Genomic DNA, 18,040 nt, shown 5'->3' with positions numbered 1-18,040 from the left:
CAGAACTGCAGAGCGCATCTACTGCTATGGTGACACTGCCAGGTGGCGTCCCCTGGCGGCCGGCGCCCCTGGCAAGTGCCATCCTGGCCAAAGTATAGATACGCCCCTGAGGGGCATTACCAAATAGTCACTGCTGAAGGGGGCATTACTATAGGGGCACTGCTGAAGGGGGCATTACTATGGGGGAATTACCAGGGGGAGTGCCAAATTAATCTCTTGCCCCGGATGACAAAAATACTAGTTTTGGCCCTGGAAACACGCGACTGTAACATATGTCTCTAATGTCTCCACAACCCAGTCAATCAGGATAGTCTGCTATCTAGCCGCTGCAGCGGTCCGCAGATGGTGATGGTATTACGTGTATTAAACGGCTATGAAATAAAGCCGCTCACCTGATATAGCCGCCAGCGACAGGAGCCTTGCTCAGTGGGAGACCCGGCACAAAGTCCAATGCGGTCCATAGTACAACAAACATCGGAATGCTGCCATGGAATGGTGAAAACACTAACATTGCAAGAAAAACATCAATGGTCGGCAAACATTGACCATCGATGTCCATCCTAGGCCGCGCTGCCGGCCCCCGGACTGAGAGGAGAGGGCCTGTGACGGAGACTGCAAATGGGCCCCCTCCTCTCTAGAAACGCCCCTGCTACATCTCGTGAAGATTTTATTTTTAATGTCCCACAACCTGTAGTCTTTACTTCAGTATTGTATCCCAATATAATGCATGAAAGAGTTTGGATGTACAGTAGCTTACAAGTCCTTTGGTATGTCTGCATAGAAAACAACAAAAAGTAATCCACCAGCTCTCAGAATGAAATCAGCAATAAGATTTGACAAACTACATGGTGGTAGATAATTCAGAGAGATCAGTTGCATATATTTGCAAATATACGGCTAAGCCTCCAGGCCACGTCACGGCGTCTCTGATACCGGAGGTCCCTATCTTAGCATTTTAATTACACCTATGTATCACCTATTAACACATATAATGTGTTAATAAGAATAAAGCAAAAACTAACACTTTAGTCTCCCACTGGTGTGCTTCACTGGGGAGGCTGGCCTTCGCCGCTTCTTTTGGGGTTCTGCACCCCAGACTCTGACCAAGTGATAGGGACCTCCGGTATCAGAGATGACGTGACGTGGCCTAGAGGCTAAGCCATATTTTTGCAAATATATGCAACTGAGATCTCTGAATTATCTACCATGTAGTTTTTCAAATCTTATTGCTGATTCATTCTGAGAGCTTGGGGATTACTTTTTATTGTTTCTTGTGTAGACTAATCCCTCTCTTACATGCACCTGAGTGATATTACTGAAGTGATTGAGCAGCTACCAACATGTATTGCTGTATGTCTGCATAGGCTTTACACCCAAATACACATAGGTGACAGACAGTGGTTTATATCTTTGAGCATGCCTCCTATGGTGTTATACCATTTACAGTCACCATTTATGCGCGATTCTTAAGGTACAGTATATATCAGTTGAAATGGCCTCTGCCCAGAATTTCTTGTCCAAACCTGTGTCATTCAGCATTGTTTGCGCCCCTTTCTACATTTGTCCTGTTGGCCTTTTCACTGACACCATTTTGTTCAGGAGTGGAAGTAATGGTCAACTGGTGTTGGGCGCTATGTTTTTAAAGAAAGACTGATAGGCCCCTATTGTCAGATACAGAGCCGGATTAAGGTCTGTGGGGGCCCCTGGGCAACAAACATGTGGGGGCCCCTATTAAATGTGGACAAACTGAGGGTATGCGCAATGGGGACCTCATGCAGAGCCCACAGTAGTGATGGCCTTTATGCAGTGTCCCAAGGAGTGGTTCCCCTTATGCAGTGCCCCCTAGGCAATACCCCCATTAGTAGTGCCCCCAGTAGTCATGTCCCCTGTTGTAGTGCCCCAGTAGTAATACCCCTAAAAGTAATGGTCCCAGTAGTAATACCCCCAATAGTAATGCCCCCCAGTAGTCATGTCCCCTGTGGTAGTGCCCCAAATAGTAATGCCCCCTCTAGTAGTGCCCCCGGTCCGCTCGGCTGCTCCAGATCCTCTGCACTATGGGAGACACGTCATGACGTGTCTCCCATAGTGCACTGTGGGAGCCAGAAGCCGGAGCACATGAGTGAGCTCCAGCCTCCGGCTCTGACTGCCACTGTGGGGAGGGAGCCGGGCGCCTGCTAGTTACAAAATCTCAGTGGGTGCCCGACAAATAGAACCTCCCCTGTCATCTCACAGGCTGTGTTTGAAAAATGACAATTGGGAGCTGATTGGCTGGCACCTTATCACTTTCTTAACACTTTTCACTCTGTCTCCTAACACTGCTTATTAAATAGACTCCTAAGGATCTTAATTTCTCTCTCATTAACTGTCACAGGGTCACACGTTTTTAAAGACTTGAAACCAACCTGTATTGCAGCTGTGGCTCACGGGTCCATGTACCAGCAGTCCTTGCTATGGTTGTCAGCTACATTCAAAGTTGACTTTTTGTCAAGATTACATGAACTTTTATATTATCCACTTGTTCTGCACTCTGAAGCCTTGGGTCTCATTTTGACATGTGAATGCTGGTTTCTGAGGATTTGTAATTTTAGTGATTAAAGCAGAACACTCAGTGGTCTCCACAGGTATGCGTTCCTGGAATTGCAGCTGCTTGGCCCAGACAATTAGAACTGAATTGACAACATAGAACTCCAATGAAACAACCAGAAAATTATACTCTGATGTCAGTTTCTGCAGCAATGCCATTGCAACCTCATCATACTCTGGGATTCATACAAAAGTCAATTTATGGGATATTGACACCATTGTGTCGATATATTTGTTAACATTCTTGCATGCACTTTATTTTGTTCAGTACAAGGTGTTTATTCTCGACATTTATCTTCATAAGACATGTGCAAAGCACCCCACATTTTATGTAATGATCTTTTCCCATGGATTACAGAGTGTACATGCTGCTGTAAAGATAAACCAATGGTTCCTATTGCTCTAACCACATTATCCGAATTTGGGTCATCAGGATCGTATGCAAATTTCCATATTTCTACAGCTTTTCCCTCTTAAGTTGCATCTGATAGCAAGCTTCCATGTGGCTTAGTTTTCGTAGCCTACCAACTTAGCAAAATCCATGCTGGCACCTGCACTGTACAGCTATCATACAGCACGTGACTAAAGGACTTTTCTGAACTCAGTTTTCCGTTGATCACTTTTTTTCCATCTTGTTCACCAACCACTGTTCTTCCTGTAATAGCAGCCCACAGGGATCACTCTCTTCCCGTTACCTGGGCCCCCACCACTAGCACACGCAGCTCTACACCGGTCAAAGTGGAGGCGGAGCCAATACAGCAAGCCCCGCCCCTAATTAGGTGCAGCTGCGTTAAATGTATGTGTACAAAGTTATTTATGTGTAATTGTATATACCGTATGTGTATACTGTGTATGTGTTAGTATGTGTATATATGTGTGTTAATACTGTATGCATTAGTGTGTGTATACTGTGTATGTATTTGGCAGTGTGTATGATTATATGTATATATATATATATATATATATATATATATATATATATATATTACACACACACAGTATTGGTATGCTTGTGGTGAACATTTCGCCAATTTGAACCCAGAACATATGCACGGAAAATGCTTCACTAGATAATGGCTAGATCATATGTTAATACAACGGAATCGGGTAATAACAGGTGTGTGTGAAACATAACTGGCTAATCCACACCCTTTTATGGTTTTTGGGGATTTTTTTACTGTAACATTTCGCCAATTTGTGCAAGGATATATTTGGCCCTGGACTCCGAAGCAAACTGGAGCGTTTCCAGGGGGTATTGCAAGTTGAGCCCCTATAGATGCAAATGATAATGCACGGTTACTCCACTTCACCGTCTCCCAGCAGCTACCGGCAGATCTTGTGGAAAGCAGAGAAAAGAGGCTATATAGGAAAGATTGAGAGAAGCACTACAAAAGTCTGATATCTTTATAATGAAAAAGCGTTCATTTATATATAAAAAAAACTATTATAATATTTCTAATTAGCATATATCAAAAATGCAGTCAAGAAATAAAAAATGAGCAGTAAAAATCAGATATAGTCCAAGTTTCTGGACCTTAAACAATAAGAGTATCCTAGTGTACAGTAATATAGTGAAGTTATGAAGACAAAATATTCTTGTGTATAAAAGAGGAATAGCGCACATTTATCCAGTCATCCTGGCATGTAGCAGCAACGCTCAATTCAAAAGTGTAATATTTTAAAACTCTCCAGCATGGAAGAAAATAGCGGCTCCCGAGTCCCCTCATTAGCATCACGTGACGTGACAGGTCCATGACGCTGATCACTGATGTTGGAGCCGCTCTGCGCTTTATGCAGCAGTGCTGACTGTGCTGCTTCATTCACAACCCAGAAGGTAAGTAATCAGGGGAGGTAGGGGTAGGCTAAATGTGGCTTGGTGGGGGCCCCCACAACTTAGTTGCCCCACGGCCCCCACAAGCCTTAATCCGGCCCTGGCTAGGCTCACAACCTATTCAGGTCAGTGATATATAAGGAATGGATGTTAATCCATACGAGACTGACTTAGACAAGTACATGCATTTATTTGAGTACAATATACAGTACAACAGTAAAGCAGTATTCAGTGTACAAAATTAACAGTGTCCTAAAAAGGAAGGGGTTCCTTTCTGTACATGCTAGGGCTATTCTGAGTGTTTGCTTGATGCCATGGAAGCCAGACTTCGTATCTGATGTGAACGCAAGTTTCTGTAGGGCTAATGCCAGGATTCCTGCGGCTTCAAGCAGGAAGCCGACCGACCACTGGTTTCTGTCCACAGCTGCAGTCTTCATCATTAGTATCAGCACTTGCACCAGCCCCATGCTAGGTGTAAGATCTGCCTAAATTGGGCTTCCCTTCCCAGTATGCAGGACTCATAATAGCAGGGATGGATAGCTGCACACCAATGACACCCCCATAATACAGAACAGATCTGGGCCATTGCATTGTCACCGCACAGCTCCTGCCCTGAAATGCCCGACAAATATCCGTCTGACTCAGACTTGGCCCAGAGATACACATAAATGCACACATCTACTTTTCCAGTCGGGCAGTATGTCAAAACTCACTAATTATGTCAGTGATAAAGAGAAGCTTCCAACTCAGTCTCAAACTACTGCATCACTCCCCAATGTGTGCCAAGTAAAAGGGACTCTGAAGACCATTATCTACTTGTTGGTGGGTCCGAAACAGAACATCACTTCTGCCTGCAGTGTCCCACTTTATAGGCTTACAGCTATGTTTAGAAGGAATGGAGGCTAATATGTGTCCTCGTAATTGTTTGTCACTATCAGATGGCTGGTGCATTCCATAGGAAATCCCATTTAAACCAATATGATCAACTTACATGGGAAGGCAGAGGGTAATGGTGTATGTGGCATCCATGTCATGCTTAGAAGGACCAGGTATTGAAATCTTACCTTCTTAAAACCCTAAACCAACGGGCAGGTGAGGGTGAGGATTTTTTGTTATCCATTGCGTCTCCCGGCCGCGTGTTCCGTTATGCCTGAAACAAATGGATACATTTTTATTTTTAGGATATTTGCTAACAAGCTGTAAACTTTAAACATATATAAATTTGTGGTCTATGTTAAAATAAAAATATGAATTTAAAATATGTCAAACGAATGACATCACAGCCAGCTGAAAAACAGCAACTAGTTAAAAGTAATGACAAGATCTTCTGCTAGAAGAGTGTTCTCATAGGCTTAGAATTACCAGGAGCATAATGTACTCACTACTTAATGAATTAACCCACAGAACTCTATTGAACTGCACTAAACACAGGAAACGTAAGATAACTGCAAAACAAAGGCTTGCCAGAAAGATTATATGCTTACACTTTTATTTAGAAAGATAATCAAGGCACACGTAGGTGTGGGTAATATAGGTTTGGGGAATGCAGGTTAACTGCTTACAAATAACTTCTGGTTGTATGAGTCCATATAGCGAAACAATATCTTCAGCTGTTGCAGTGGGAGATGAATGATATTATTTATGTACTTTACAGTCACATTTTGTTGCCATTTCTGTTTACGTACAAAATATGTTCATTGCACATTGCCAATATGTTCATTGCACATTGCCATGTCCCACCATTCACTTTAATCAATAAATTGCCACTAGTAACAAGCTATGGCACAGAATACATTCTTTACATATGCATACAAGTATGTCCCACTTCTAATATTGGCCAGTGAGTTTGTATTTGCATTTTTACAGTTTAGTACTACATAGTATCCAGCTGTATATCCTTCCCTATAAATTGAGTACACTTTAACAGTAACTCCTTTTCTCAGCACACAAAACCATAGCAGGGAAAATAAAAAAAATAATGTTGGTCACCTGGATCATCTTCTGACCACAGAAAGCCAGTCTGCTGCTTTCAGAGCACAAGTTGCAATTTTTCTTAAAATTACAATATTTAATACAACCCAGATTACTACAGTTTAAACTCACTGAGAAAACCAGGTCACCCCATAGTATACAGTGAAGTGGGGCATACCGGAAGCCATGCTAATGTATACTCTGAGATTAAGGGTGGGTATTTATCAAAGCTGGGAGATAAAATTGAAAAAAAAAAAAAAAAAATTACCAACCCATCAGCTCCTATAATTTTATAAACACAGCCTGCAAAATGTAAACTGGAAGCCGATTGGTTAGTACTTTCTCTCTCTTCCAGCTTTGATAAATACATCCCTTAATAACTATACTACCCACTTCTGAAGACCTTAAAGCAGTGGTCTCCAACGTTAATTGAGGTGTGAGCTACTTTAGAAAAATTAAACCTCCTGAAGAGCTACTAAAATTGTAGAAAAACAAAATCTGGCTAATAACCAAACAATTGAAGGTAATTTAATGTAAATGAAAAAAAAAATGTTTCATAGAAAAAAATATGCATTTAACTATTACAGTGATATTGTTGTAGTTTGTAAATAAAATTTAAGCACAGGCACATTCATGTTAATTACCAGCTCAAAGGAGGTACGTGCAGTAGAGGAGCAAAAGATATAGGGAGGACTGCTGTGTGAATTTCCGGCAGGGCTGGGCGGGGAGGGGGTCACTTGCGCCGCCGTAGCGTAGACTTTGTGGGTGGAACCACGTCAAGCGAATTGCTGTAGAGGCTGCGTCAATCACCTGATGTGCTTCCCTGTGGCTCCACCCATGGCGTCAATGCCACGAGGGAGCACACATCAGAGGTCACTTCTTCCTAGTTGGCTCGGCAGTACTGCAGCTAGGTGAGCTACCAAAATTAAGACCGCAAGCTACTGCCTTAAAGTATCAGTTTCATTATTTAACATATATATATAATTCCTTATTGCAACATTCCAACAAAATACAATTTTATTAATCTGTAATACTTTCCAAAAGCCAATAGGTGGTGCTGTATACTAATCAGAAATAGCACTTGCCCACTAGTCTGATGTAACATGTTTTTCCCTGATTCACTCAAGTGGACTGACCTTTTTACCTCACCATATTCATCCCTAACCATTCCAGTTACAAATAGTTTTATATATGCATAAATAAATGTTAATGTTCATTGTATTTGTTTTTGCAAGTGTAATAAGACTTGCTTTTTTCTCATCTGCCATTGACAATAACCTGGGCTAAATAAGGTTTTAAAAAACTGTTCAAGAAATAGATTCTGAATAGGTTATTGCAAAATGAATAATATAAATTTTAAGAGCAGAACTGGTATCACACTGTAAATGGGTTGGTAGTAAAGGAACTTATAAAACATTGGACCAAATGTACTAAGCTCTGGAAAGTGTTAAACCACCAGCCACTCGGCTCCCAACTGTCATTTTTCAAACACAGCCTGTAACATGACAGTTGGGAGCTGAGTGGCTGGTAGTTTATCATTCTCCACTTTATCATTTTTCAGAGCTTATGGGGGGCATCCACTACAAGATCTGAAAACGACTGCACGATTACGACATTGTAATCATGTAGTCGTTTGTCAGTCGTGTGATGTGCCTGCACTGAACAAGCAAACGTTCAGTGCAGGGTCATCCATCATCTGGAAACATGCTGAGCCTGACGATGATAGATGTCTAAAAGACCAAATTTTCAAACGATGTTCGAACGATTATCAAACGATTTTATCGTTATCGTTCACCTTTAACGTCTAGTGGATACCCCCCTTAAGTACATATTCCCCAATGCCTCCTCTGTATGTCAGAAGCAGCTTTTCAGACTGAGGACATGTGTCAGGGAGCTCTCGCACCACTCTACTTTTCTAATCCAAACTCACATCTTCTTTGACAAGTTTAGTGAAAATTGAAGACTTACATTTGTTAAATTTTCAGTCTTATTAAACACACCCAAGACCCCATGTGCCCATACAAGTGCTTCAATCTGCAGCTTCTTGCACACACTTAAAACATTGCCTTACCCAGACTGTGCACCAAGTAACATAGAATGTCTCTACACACTGTACCACATCTTTGCTGTAAACCTCCTCCATGTCATAGCTAAACTTACACAGACTTGATGGAAAACGCCAAAATCACATATTCAATTAGATCTACCTGCTGTTCCTCACTTCAATCAAGCCAGCCCAACCAACAGGGCTATGTGAGAATTCTAATCACTGACAAGCCAATTAAAACAACCTGATTGTAGATATTTAATTAACCCATTTATGTCAGAAAATCACATAGCACAGTATACATAATTTACTAACAACATGCAATATGACTATTATTTTATAATTATTGAAGTTGTTTCACATTTTCTTATGTAGTTTAATTATTATAGTTTTTTTTGAGTAGTAAACCTTTGAAAAAGTAATATTTCTATTTCTGACACATCATGCTGCTATTTTTACCACAATGATAATATGGAATGGAATTGTATTACTGACAGTTCAAATCCCGACAGGCTGAGGTAAGTAGTCTAACCCTCCCCTCTCCCCCCCCTAACCCTAACCCGCCTTTAGGGGTGCCTAAACCTAACCCCCCCTCCCCGCTCCCTAAACCTAACCCTCCTGGGGGCTGCCTAACCCTTACCCCCTTCCCCTAGCCTAACCCTAACCCTCCCCGGGGGTGCCTACCCCTAACACCCCCCGGGGTGCTCTAAACCTAACCCCCCCCCCTCAGCTAATAGAATGGACACCCGTACTTACCTTAATCAGGACCGCGGTGTTCTGTATTCCGCCATCGGGATTATGACAGGTCTTGACGCCTGTTATAACTCCTTAGCTGGCCTTCCGCGTCGGGTAACTACATCCCAATAATTTACAAAAATTAGACACCACAACCAACACAATGAAGCAACTGGGACTAGGCAAACCTTGGTGTCACCCTAACACCTGTATACAATATATACTAGAGACAATAAGATGCCGTATCCCTGCACTGAAATCTATTACCACAATGTTTGACATGACATAGGACTCTGAGTGCAGTGCCGTAAAAATCATCCCAGACGCCTGGAGGCAAGTTATAATTTGGTGCCCTCCCTAAAAAAAAAAAAAGGAAAAAAAATATGGTACATATGGTATGCGTTTATGATGCCGGCGGTCACAATGCCGATCGCCGGCATCTAGACTACAGAATCCCGGCGAGGGTTAACTAACCTACGCCGGGAGACCGGTGCCCGGCATCCCGATCGAAGGGATGCCAGGCGCCGAGCGCAGACAGCCGCGGGGGGTGGAGGGTTAGGTTTAGGGTTCCCGGGGAGGACTTAGGGTTAGGCAGCCCCCCAGGAGATTAGGGTTAGGCTAGAGTGAGGGAGGGTTAGGGTTAGGCACCCCAAGGGAAGGTTAGGGTTAGGCTTAGGCACCCCCGGGGGGTTAAAGGGGGGTTAGGGTTAGGCACAGGGGGGGAGGTTAGGGTTAGGCACCCTAAAGGAGGGTTAGGGTTAGGGGGTTCAGTTAGGTTAGTATTTACTTACCTGGTAGACGATCGGGATTTCCTTCCAGGTCGGGCTGGCGCTGCCTGGATTTGAACCGCGGCCGGCGGTGTTTCATACTGAATCCGTGCATATCTATCTATCTATCTATCTATCTATCTATCTATCCGCACAAATACACTAATATAGTATATGTGTTTCTAATAGGCCTATTTACTAAAGTAAATGTGCAGGATATCACCCCCTTTTTCGGGTATATACAGTTATGCGTTAGTCACAGATAAGATAGTGACCTGTATAGTGCAATTAGCAGGAGGCTCAGAGTCCTCCTGATAAAGGTGAAAGCCACTTGATGTAGGGTGGGGAGCCATTCTGATACCCCAGATAGATGGGAAAACCACCTGATGTGGGGGCTTTGTGGACTGAGTTTGAGTCAAGGTACTGTAAGACTGCTACTGTGGAGGAGCCACATGCCTGGAGTTGCTCCATCAAAGATCTGTCCCCAGACTCAGTCGCTGGTGCCCCAGGCCCCCGCCTCCAATGCCCTCTTACCCACAGCTCCGTTTGGTTCATCCTTTTTTACGTCCAGCTCCTGGAAGATCTGCAGCCACACTTATGCTCGGGCTCACCGCACAGGTCCGCGGGTAGAGCTGTCACCAGGGAGGAATGGGATGGGAAGTTGTGGGTGAGCGGGGACATCAGAGTCACACTGGCATGAGAAGCTGCTGAGGAGCAGCAACATCAATGAGCGGGGACAGGCTATAGATAGACGGAAGCGGCATCTGACATGGAGCCCTCCACTAGTATGTGGTTATGGTAGCTTCTCAGGTGCCGGGAAGAGGTGTCATGTATTGTGCGGTCGTGACGGTACACTCTAGTTACATATTTACAGCCCTAAGTGGGGTGAATATATTGTGGGCAATGGAGGAGGTGCCCCTTCAGTGCTGGCACCTCCATTGTCTCCCATAAGTTCTGCCCCTGTCTGAGGGGTGTATTTACTAAGCAGCGGCTTTTCAAAGCTGCCACTTGTTGGCAGTTGTAACAGCGGTGTTTAAAAGGGTAGTAATATTAGATGCAAATCCAGGAATCCTTAGTAAATGTAGCCCTTGGTCTTTATTGAGGTATTCATATTTATGTGCTATATTGTGCAGGGTTGCACTGAGCAGCTGATTCTAAATTAAGTCTTGCAATTAAAATTATTAAATTTAAACTAGATTAATTCAGTTGGAAAAACACTAGTTTGCAGGAATCTATGACCTTCAAACTGGATTTGTTCTAGGGAACAGGATTGCCACCTAGCAACAGCAGGTGGTTAGGCAGTAAGCCTCCTGAAAACGCTGAGGCAGAGGAAAGTGAAAGAATTTTCACTTCCTCTGCCTGTGAATAACGCAGCGCACGCCCGAGGGTCACGTGGGCGCGTGCCTGAGCCGCAAATTTAGATTTTTTTCGGAAGGTCGCTGGTGACAAACCAGTCTCCCAGAGTGTAATGGTGTGAGAGAAGGTAAACCTGTATACCTGATGCCTTATGCCTTTGTGTGACCTTTTGACCTTAGTTTGAAAGAGAAAAAAGGATGAAACCGTAAATGCTTCACAAAAAGAACAATTTTTATTGAACTGTAACTGATGATTTTCTGGAAGGAAAAAATGGTTTGAACAGTGGATTCTGAACTGGACAGAAAACAGCTATTCCAAACTTAGGCCGGAAATCTTGTCCGGAGTACCGGGTTACTTCTTTTACTTATTGGTGGTTGCTTGAGGCTTCTTTGGGTCCCTTGCTTCGCCTTAAGGACGAGAAAGGTAAGGTTAATAGACATCAAGTGAGAGTCTCTAGAGGAAACAACAGGCCTAGCAAAGGAGAGTAAGAAAAGGGAGGGTAGGTTGGGAGCTGTTGCTAGGTGGCAATCCTGTTCCCTAGAACAAATCCAGTTTGCAGGTCATAGATTCCTGCAAACTAGTGTTTTGTTCTTCGAGAGGCTTGCCACCTAGCAACAGCAGGTGGGTAGACTACCACATACCTGGTGCTTGCTCTGAGAAACTCGATCTTTTGTAGATCGGTTGGTCTCCAATAGTGCTTTGCAAAGGTACGGGTCGAGGCCCACCTTGCTGCTAGCATGATCGAGTGTAGGAGCATGCATTAGCTGCTGCTCTTGTTGCAGCTGCTCCCCTTAAGGAATGGCTTTTGAAGTGGTCAGTGTCTATCCCAGCTTCCCTCATGGATGTCACAATCCATCCTCTAATAGTAGAGGATCTTGCTGGGCAAAATGGTTTCCTGCAAGTGATGAATAGCTGTGTGATTGGTGCTGTGAGGGCCAAGTAAGATGATAAGCATGAAGCCACGCACACAGGTTAGGTTCTGAAGTATCAGGTATCAAATCGAATTCTACTATTGGGCTATTGAATGAAGATGTTTTTGTATGACCTTTAAGAATGATATGGTACCCTGTAGGAGTCCATGATAACCATGGGTCTGAGGTATGTATAAGGGTTAATTCAGCCCCCTAAAGCTAGCAAGGTTGCCAACTTGTGGGATAACAGGGTAATGTTGTTCTCTGTTTTCCAAGAGGCTAGGGCAGAGAGGAAGGGTTCGATATCCCAGGTATGGGAGTACTTAGGTTGTATGGGCCTGGAGAGGCAGATACCCCTTAACAGACGAAGGTAAAGTTTATTATATGTTAGGTTTGGGATCATGATGGCTAAGGCAGTACCATATGACTTTATGGTGGCCGATGCTAGGCCTAATTGGTATTTAGAGGATAAGAAGTCTAAGACTAAGTGTAGTAGAGAGGATTGGTCAGAAAAAGACCATTGGGACCGCCAGAGGTCAAATTCTTTAATTATCGCTGCATACCTGGCTCTAGTTCGGGGTCTTAAGGATGCATTGATTAGGGCTTTTGTGGGGGATGCTAGGGCTGGATCTGTTAGCAACATAGTAATATTACCATCCACATGTCTGGAGTTCCCTAGAAACAGTCCTTGGATAACCCCAGGGGAATCTTGGGTCCTATGCGTAATTGGCTGATCAGGGGAAACCATACCCTGGATGGCCATACCGGATATACTACCACAATACTGGGTATTCGCTCCTCCCTGATTTTCTGTAGGACTTTCAAGAGGAGGACAGGGGGTGGGAAGGCATAGGGGCGAGATAGGTATGTCCAAGGGAAAGACATCGCATCCATTCTCCATACCCCTTTTGTCCCTATTCTGGATATGAAACATGGAACTTGGGTGTTCGTGGGGCTGGCGAAGAGGTTTATTTCTAGGTTTCCGAATGTTTGGAGTATTTTTAGGAAGACCTGGTTTGTCAATGCTGCGGAACCCAGGGAGATTCTTTCTCGGGAGTGAGTCTGCGAGTTCATTGAGATCTCCTGGGATGTAGATTGCCAGTAAAATTATGTCCCTTTGGACTGCCCAATCCCAGATATCTAATGCTTCTTTGCATAGGGATAGTGATTTGGTACCTCCCATTCTGTTTATGTATGACACCGCGGTCGTATTGTCCAGGCATAGCTGGATACAGACCCTTCTTGTGTGTTCGGGAACTAGGGCTTTTAGAGCCAGTTTTGCTGCGCGTAGTTCTAGTACGTTTATGAAGAGCCTGGATTCTTGGGGTGACCGGGCGCCCCTGACTGCTTTCTCTTGAGAGAAGCCTCCCCAACCCCTTAGTGATGCATCTGTAGTGATCGTCACATGGGGCGTTGGGTCTAAGAGTGGGAAAGGAGGAGGTACAGGGAGACTGTTCCACTTGGACAGTTCTGTTTTTACTATTCTGGAGAGGAAAATGGTGTTTGTCCAGGAATAGTGGGCATGAAGCAGAGATCTTAGGAGTGTTTGTAGCTCTCTGCATGACAAGGGCACATGTCTGAAACCAGAGGACATAGCAATCATTTTCCCAATAATCCTTGCTAAGGAGCGGAGGGATAATCCGCGCTTCTGGGAAGTCCTTTGTATGTACTCATTTGTATCTAGCCATTTTTCTAGAGGGACTGCCAGGGAGAAAGAATAGGTATCTAGATCGAAACTGAGAAATGTTATGTTCCGGGTCGGAGCTAACACTGACTTTTGAGTGTTTATTGTGAATCCCAGGTCTGTTAGTAGAGAAAGGGTCGAGTCTTTGTGTTTAAGTAGGGTGTCGTGGTCTGAGTGTACCAGTAGTATGTCATCTAGGTAAATGATACATTTAATGCTTTGCTGATGTAAGTGGGACACTACAGCTTTCATGACCCATGTAAAGGAGTAGGGAGCGGAAGAAAGGCCAAACATCATAACTGTCCATTGGAATAAGGTGTCTCTCCAAAAATATCTGAGGAGACACTTGTGATTCGGATGAACTGATATGGAATGGAAATCTTCTTTGAGGTCTATCTTTATGCAGAAGCAGTCTTTTGTGAGGAGGCAAGGAATGTGTGGAATACCTTCCATGCGAAAGTGTTTTGGTTTCAAATACTGATTTAGAGCCGTCTTGCTTTATTATGGGAAATAAGTGGCTGATCCAGCCTTTTTCCATCAGATCTGCCAGTTCTATCTTTCCCTGTAGGAGGGCTGTAGTCAGTACCTCGACTAGCTGAGGACTGCAATTCCTTGGATCAGGAATATGACCCGCTTGGTGTGGAAAACAAATTAGAGAGAGGTTTAACCCTGAATGGATCATTTCAGAAACCACTTGTCTGTGGTAATCTTTTGCCACTCTAGATATGATTGTTTGAGAGTTTTGTGGAGAGAAGGGAAAGTGGGTGAACTTACCGTAGTTACGGCCTCTCTTGGCATTGTTCCAAGTGTTAGAGTATGATCCTCTTGGGGCATCGTTGGATCGGTGCATGAAGCCTCCTCTCTGGGGTCTTCTTGTGCCTTGGAAGTCTCGGGTCGAACCTGTGGCTCACGAAGTCCTATCCCCTTGAAGAAAGGGCTTCTTGAAGGGCTCATTTACTTTTTTGAGGTCTGAAAAGGTGTCAGAACTGTGACTATTTCAGTACATAAAAATAGATTACTTTTTCCAAAGTTCCTTAGTGGTCATTGGAGGAGCTATCCTGCTTGCTGGTGTTCTTCACATACAGGGAATAGAGAGTTAAAGTGATCATCTGTTTCCAAGGTGTTTACAGGTTGTGGAATTCCTAGATTGCTCTTTATTTAAAACCTGATTCCATTTGGGTCACATGTTCTGAACTTCCTATGGATCACAGACCTCTAGTATAAAGCCTGTTACTAACTGTGTCTCAGTGTCTGTGCAATGTTACTTTCAGGTCTTTCTTGGACTCCTGTCAGATCCCTGCTGTGCCTGTGGGTTAGCCATTGCCTAAGTATTGCTTTCTGCTCCACTGCTGTGGTTTCACCTTTTGCTGCACTATTTACTTTGCCTTTTGCCTCTCACTCCTGTGGACATCGAACCCATCTTCGTTACAGTTGTCAACTGCACCATTACAGTTATCATCACTGCATCGTGGGTCTCAACCCCGTTCCGGATTCTAGTCACACTGCAGGGCTCAACCCTGTTCCGGAACCACACTGCTTCACAGGGCTCAACCCTGCCTCAACCTTCATTGCATTGCGGGGCTCAACCCCGCTCCGGATTCTAGTTACACCGCAGGGCTCAACCCAGTACTGGAACTACACCGCTTCACAGGACTCAAGCCTGCTTCAACCTCATCGCATCACAGGGCTCAACCCTGCTCCGACCTCACTGCATCACAGGGCTCAACCCTGCTTCAACCTCACAGCATCACAGGGCTCAACCCTGCTCCATCTTTCATCGCATCACAGGGCTCACTCTGCTCCGGATCTCCATCACTGCAGGGTTCCCCCCAGGTGAAGCTCCTCTATACCATCCTGAGGTGTTAGCCTCATACTGGACTCGGGGTTCAATACCTTAATAACTTTTCTGTGTTAAAGACTATATGGGGGGTTTTCTCCTATACTCATTATTGCTTATCTGAACCTCAGTGTTGTTGAGAATTTATGTGAGACATTGCTATTATATTTCTCCTGTGAATAAATTCTGTTTACTTTCATTCTGTGCTAAGTCCTAACCCACCTCATGCTCTTTCCTTCCTATCTTCCCCTTCTATGTCACGCCTGTCTGTCTGCCCCTCCCCTTAGAATGTAAGCTCTCATGAGCAGGGACCTCTTCCCTAATGTGCTTCTCTTTACATTTTCTTCTACTCTTCCCCATTAGGGCACCTAACACGGGACTGCCAACTCCCGGCAGCTTATTGTGAGTGCTTTAATCACTATTTCAGCAATGTATATAAGTCGTGTCCTTGTCCTGCACTGTAATGTACTGTAAGTTACTTGTTTCTTGTTCACCTATTAGTTCTATGTACTATGTAAGGCGCTGCGGAACACTTGTGGCGCCATATAAATAAAGGATAATAATAATAATAATAAGTGTCAGCAGCCGTGACAAAAGGACTTCCTTGCCTTATGTCTTATTTTAACCTAATCTATAAACTGAGGGCCGACGAGGTCTGCGTCAGTAAGGTTAGGGAATTCTAATGATTTAGGCGCTAGGTCTGCGAGTCCTGCACCAGTAAGCCATCTGGACCTGCGGGTGTTGGTGATATAGTTGAACGTCTGGCCTATTATGAGTGTTGCTCTGTTAATGGCCTTAAGGAGGGCAAGCTTGGATGCCACCAGAGATTCCAGAGAGATGCTGGACTCCCATTCTCTCTCTGCTTTATCTAATACAAAGAGCAGTGGGTCAGCTGCGTCGGCTATTTTATATTGAATTTTTCTCATGGTACGGTCTGTGGAATTGTTGTGCCTCTTTTCTCCCACTATGGAGGCTAGAGCAGGGTCAATATTGGGAGCGAACAGTGCTGGTACATCTGGTAGACCCGTGTAGGAACGTAACACCAACTCATCTTCTTTGACAAGTGCTACTCAAAATGCCAGCTGGGCAAATTTTTGGACCTCAGAGTTGCTTTTTAAGGCCCAGTGTGTGGAATATAACTTAGTGGGTGGTATTTTCCCTGCTAAAGCAACCCTGCCCATCTGAATCTCGCTATATTTCCTACGTTGGGATGAGGCGGAGGTTCTGGTAATTTCCTCTGATTCCCAGTCTACAGAGGAAGAGTGGCAACGGTCCCTGCGGGAAGTGTGCGACTGTCAGGTGACCCCACATGCTGAGGGTGGTTACCTTGGTGCTGCCGGCTATGGGCAGAGGTATCTTGCCAGCTACGGGCAGAAGTGATGTGCTTGCTCCAAGCACTATCCTGTTGTCTGCTACGGACAATTCCAGGGAATAAGGGAATGACACCTGAACAGGTCTCCCTGGGGCTAAACTTACTTTTATTTTTACCTATTTTCTTGTGGATTGGTGAGTTCCCTGAACAGGGAGGTGACTTGACACAGTGCTGAGGAGATTTTTCTACCTCAGAGTCAGAAGAATCAGAAGTGTCAAAACTTCTGATAGGAAAACGTTTTTTCTTCGTAATATGAATGTCCTCTGAAGAGGTGGAAGTAGAGGGGAAAGCTCTTGCCCTTTTGTGGGCTCTTTTCCCCTTATAACTGCCAGCCATGGAGGACATTTGTAGTGAGTCTGTCACGGAGACAGATATTGTGTCCTCCATGCAAGCGCTGACAGAAAAAAATCAAAATTCGCGGCTCAAGCGTGCACCCACGTGACTACAGGCGTGCACGTGATATGAGCATGCATGTGACCCGCGAGCGCGCGCGCCGCGTTATTCACAGGCAGAGAAAGTGAACATTCTTTCACTTTCCTCTGCCTCAGCGTTTTCGGGAGGGTTGCTGCCTAACCACCTGCTGTTGCTAGGTGGCAAGCTTCCCGAAGAAGAAATCAGGGTGACAAACAGCATATCACTGTTTATATAAATGGATATTAATGGCATGTGAGAAATATAAGAATAGGTGAGCAAAGAAAGGATTTATATTATATCCAGGACTATAGCGAGGTCTAACCACTGCCCCAGTCCTTAATGCAGGTACCCACATACTGAGTGCGAGAGGTAATAGATGATAAGTGTGTGGTGTACCGACTGTCCCTTGCTACTCCCTTCCTCCTACTGCTGCAGTGGGCGGGGATTGAGACAACATGTTATATATGTTTATATTAAAAGTAATGAGGAGCCTTCCCCTCCTATAGAATACAATGGTATGTTCATCAGCGTG

General features: G+C 44.3%; 1 protein-coding gene and 1 pseudogene across 4 annotated transcripts in view; both read right to left on the bottom strand.

Moving 5' to 3' along the window:
• The window catches only part of LOC148477097 (aldehyde dehydrogenase family 3 member B1-like), a 39,125-nt gene extending 30,527 nt beyond the window's left edge, over positions 1–8,598 (bottom strand). For 3 of the 4 annotated variants that reach the window (XM_088457238.1, XM_088457242.1, XM_088457243.1), the window contains exons 1-2: positions 8,457–8,545; positions 5,479–5,564 (exon numbers count right to left, since the gene is read on the bottom strand). In XM_088457238.1, coding sequence (XP_088313364.1) covers positions 5,479–5,534 — 56 coding nt within the window. In that variant the 5' untranslated portion in view covers positions 5,535–5,564; positions 8,457–8,545. Of the gene's footprint in view, positions 1–5,478; positions 5,565–8,456 lie in introns of all 4 variants that reach the window. The other variant, XM_088457240.1, reaches the window with a different exon arrangement.
• Positions 8,599–11,610: 3,012 nt separating this feature from the next.
• On the bottom strand, positions 11,611–17,481 carry LOC148477096 (uncharacterized; annotated as a pseudogene).
• Positions 17,482–18,040: the final 559 nt, after the last annotated feature.

Source organism: Taudactylus pleione, unplaced genomic scaffold, assembly GCF_031769625.1.
Source record: "Taudactylus pleione unplaced genomic scaffold, aTauple2 ptg000749l, whole genome shotgun sequence".
Lineage (NCBI taxonomy): Eukaryota > Metazoa > Chordata > Amphibia > Anura > Myobatrachidae > Taudactylus > Taudactylus pleione.
This window is presented reverse-complemented; position numbering and strand designations above follow the sequence as displayed.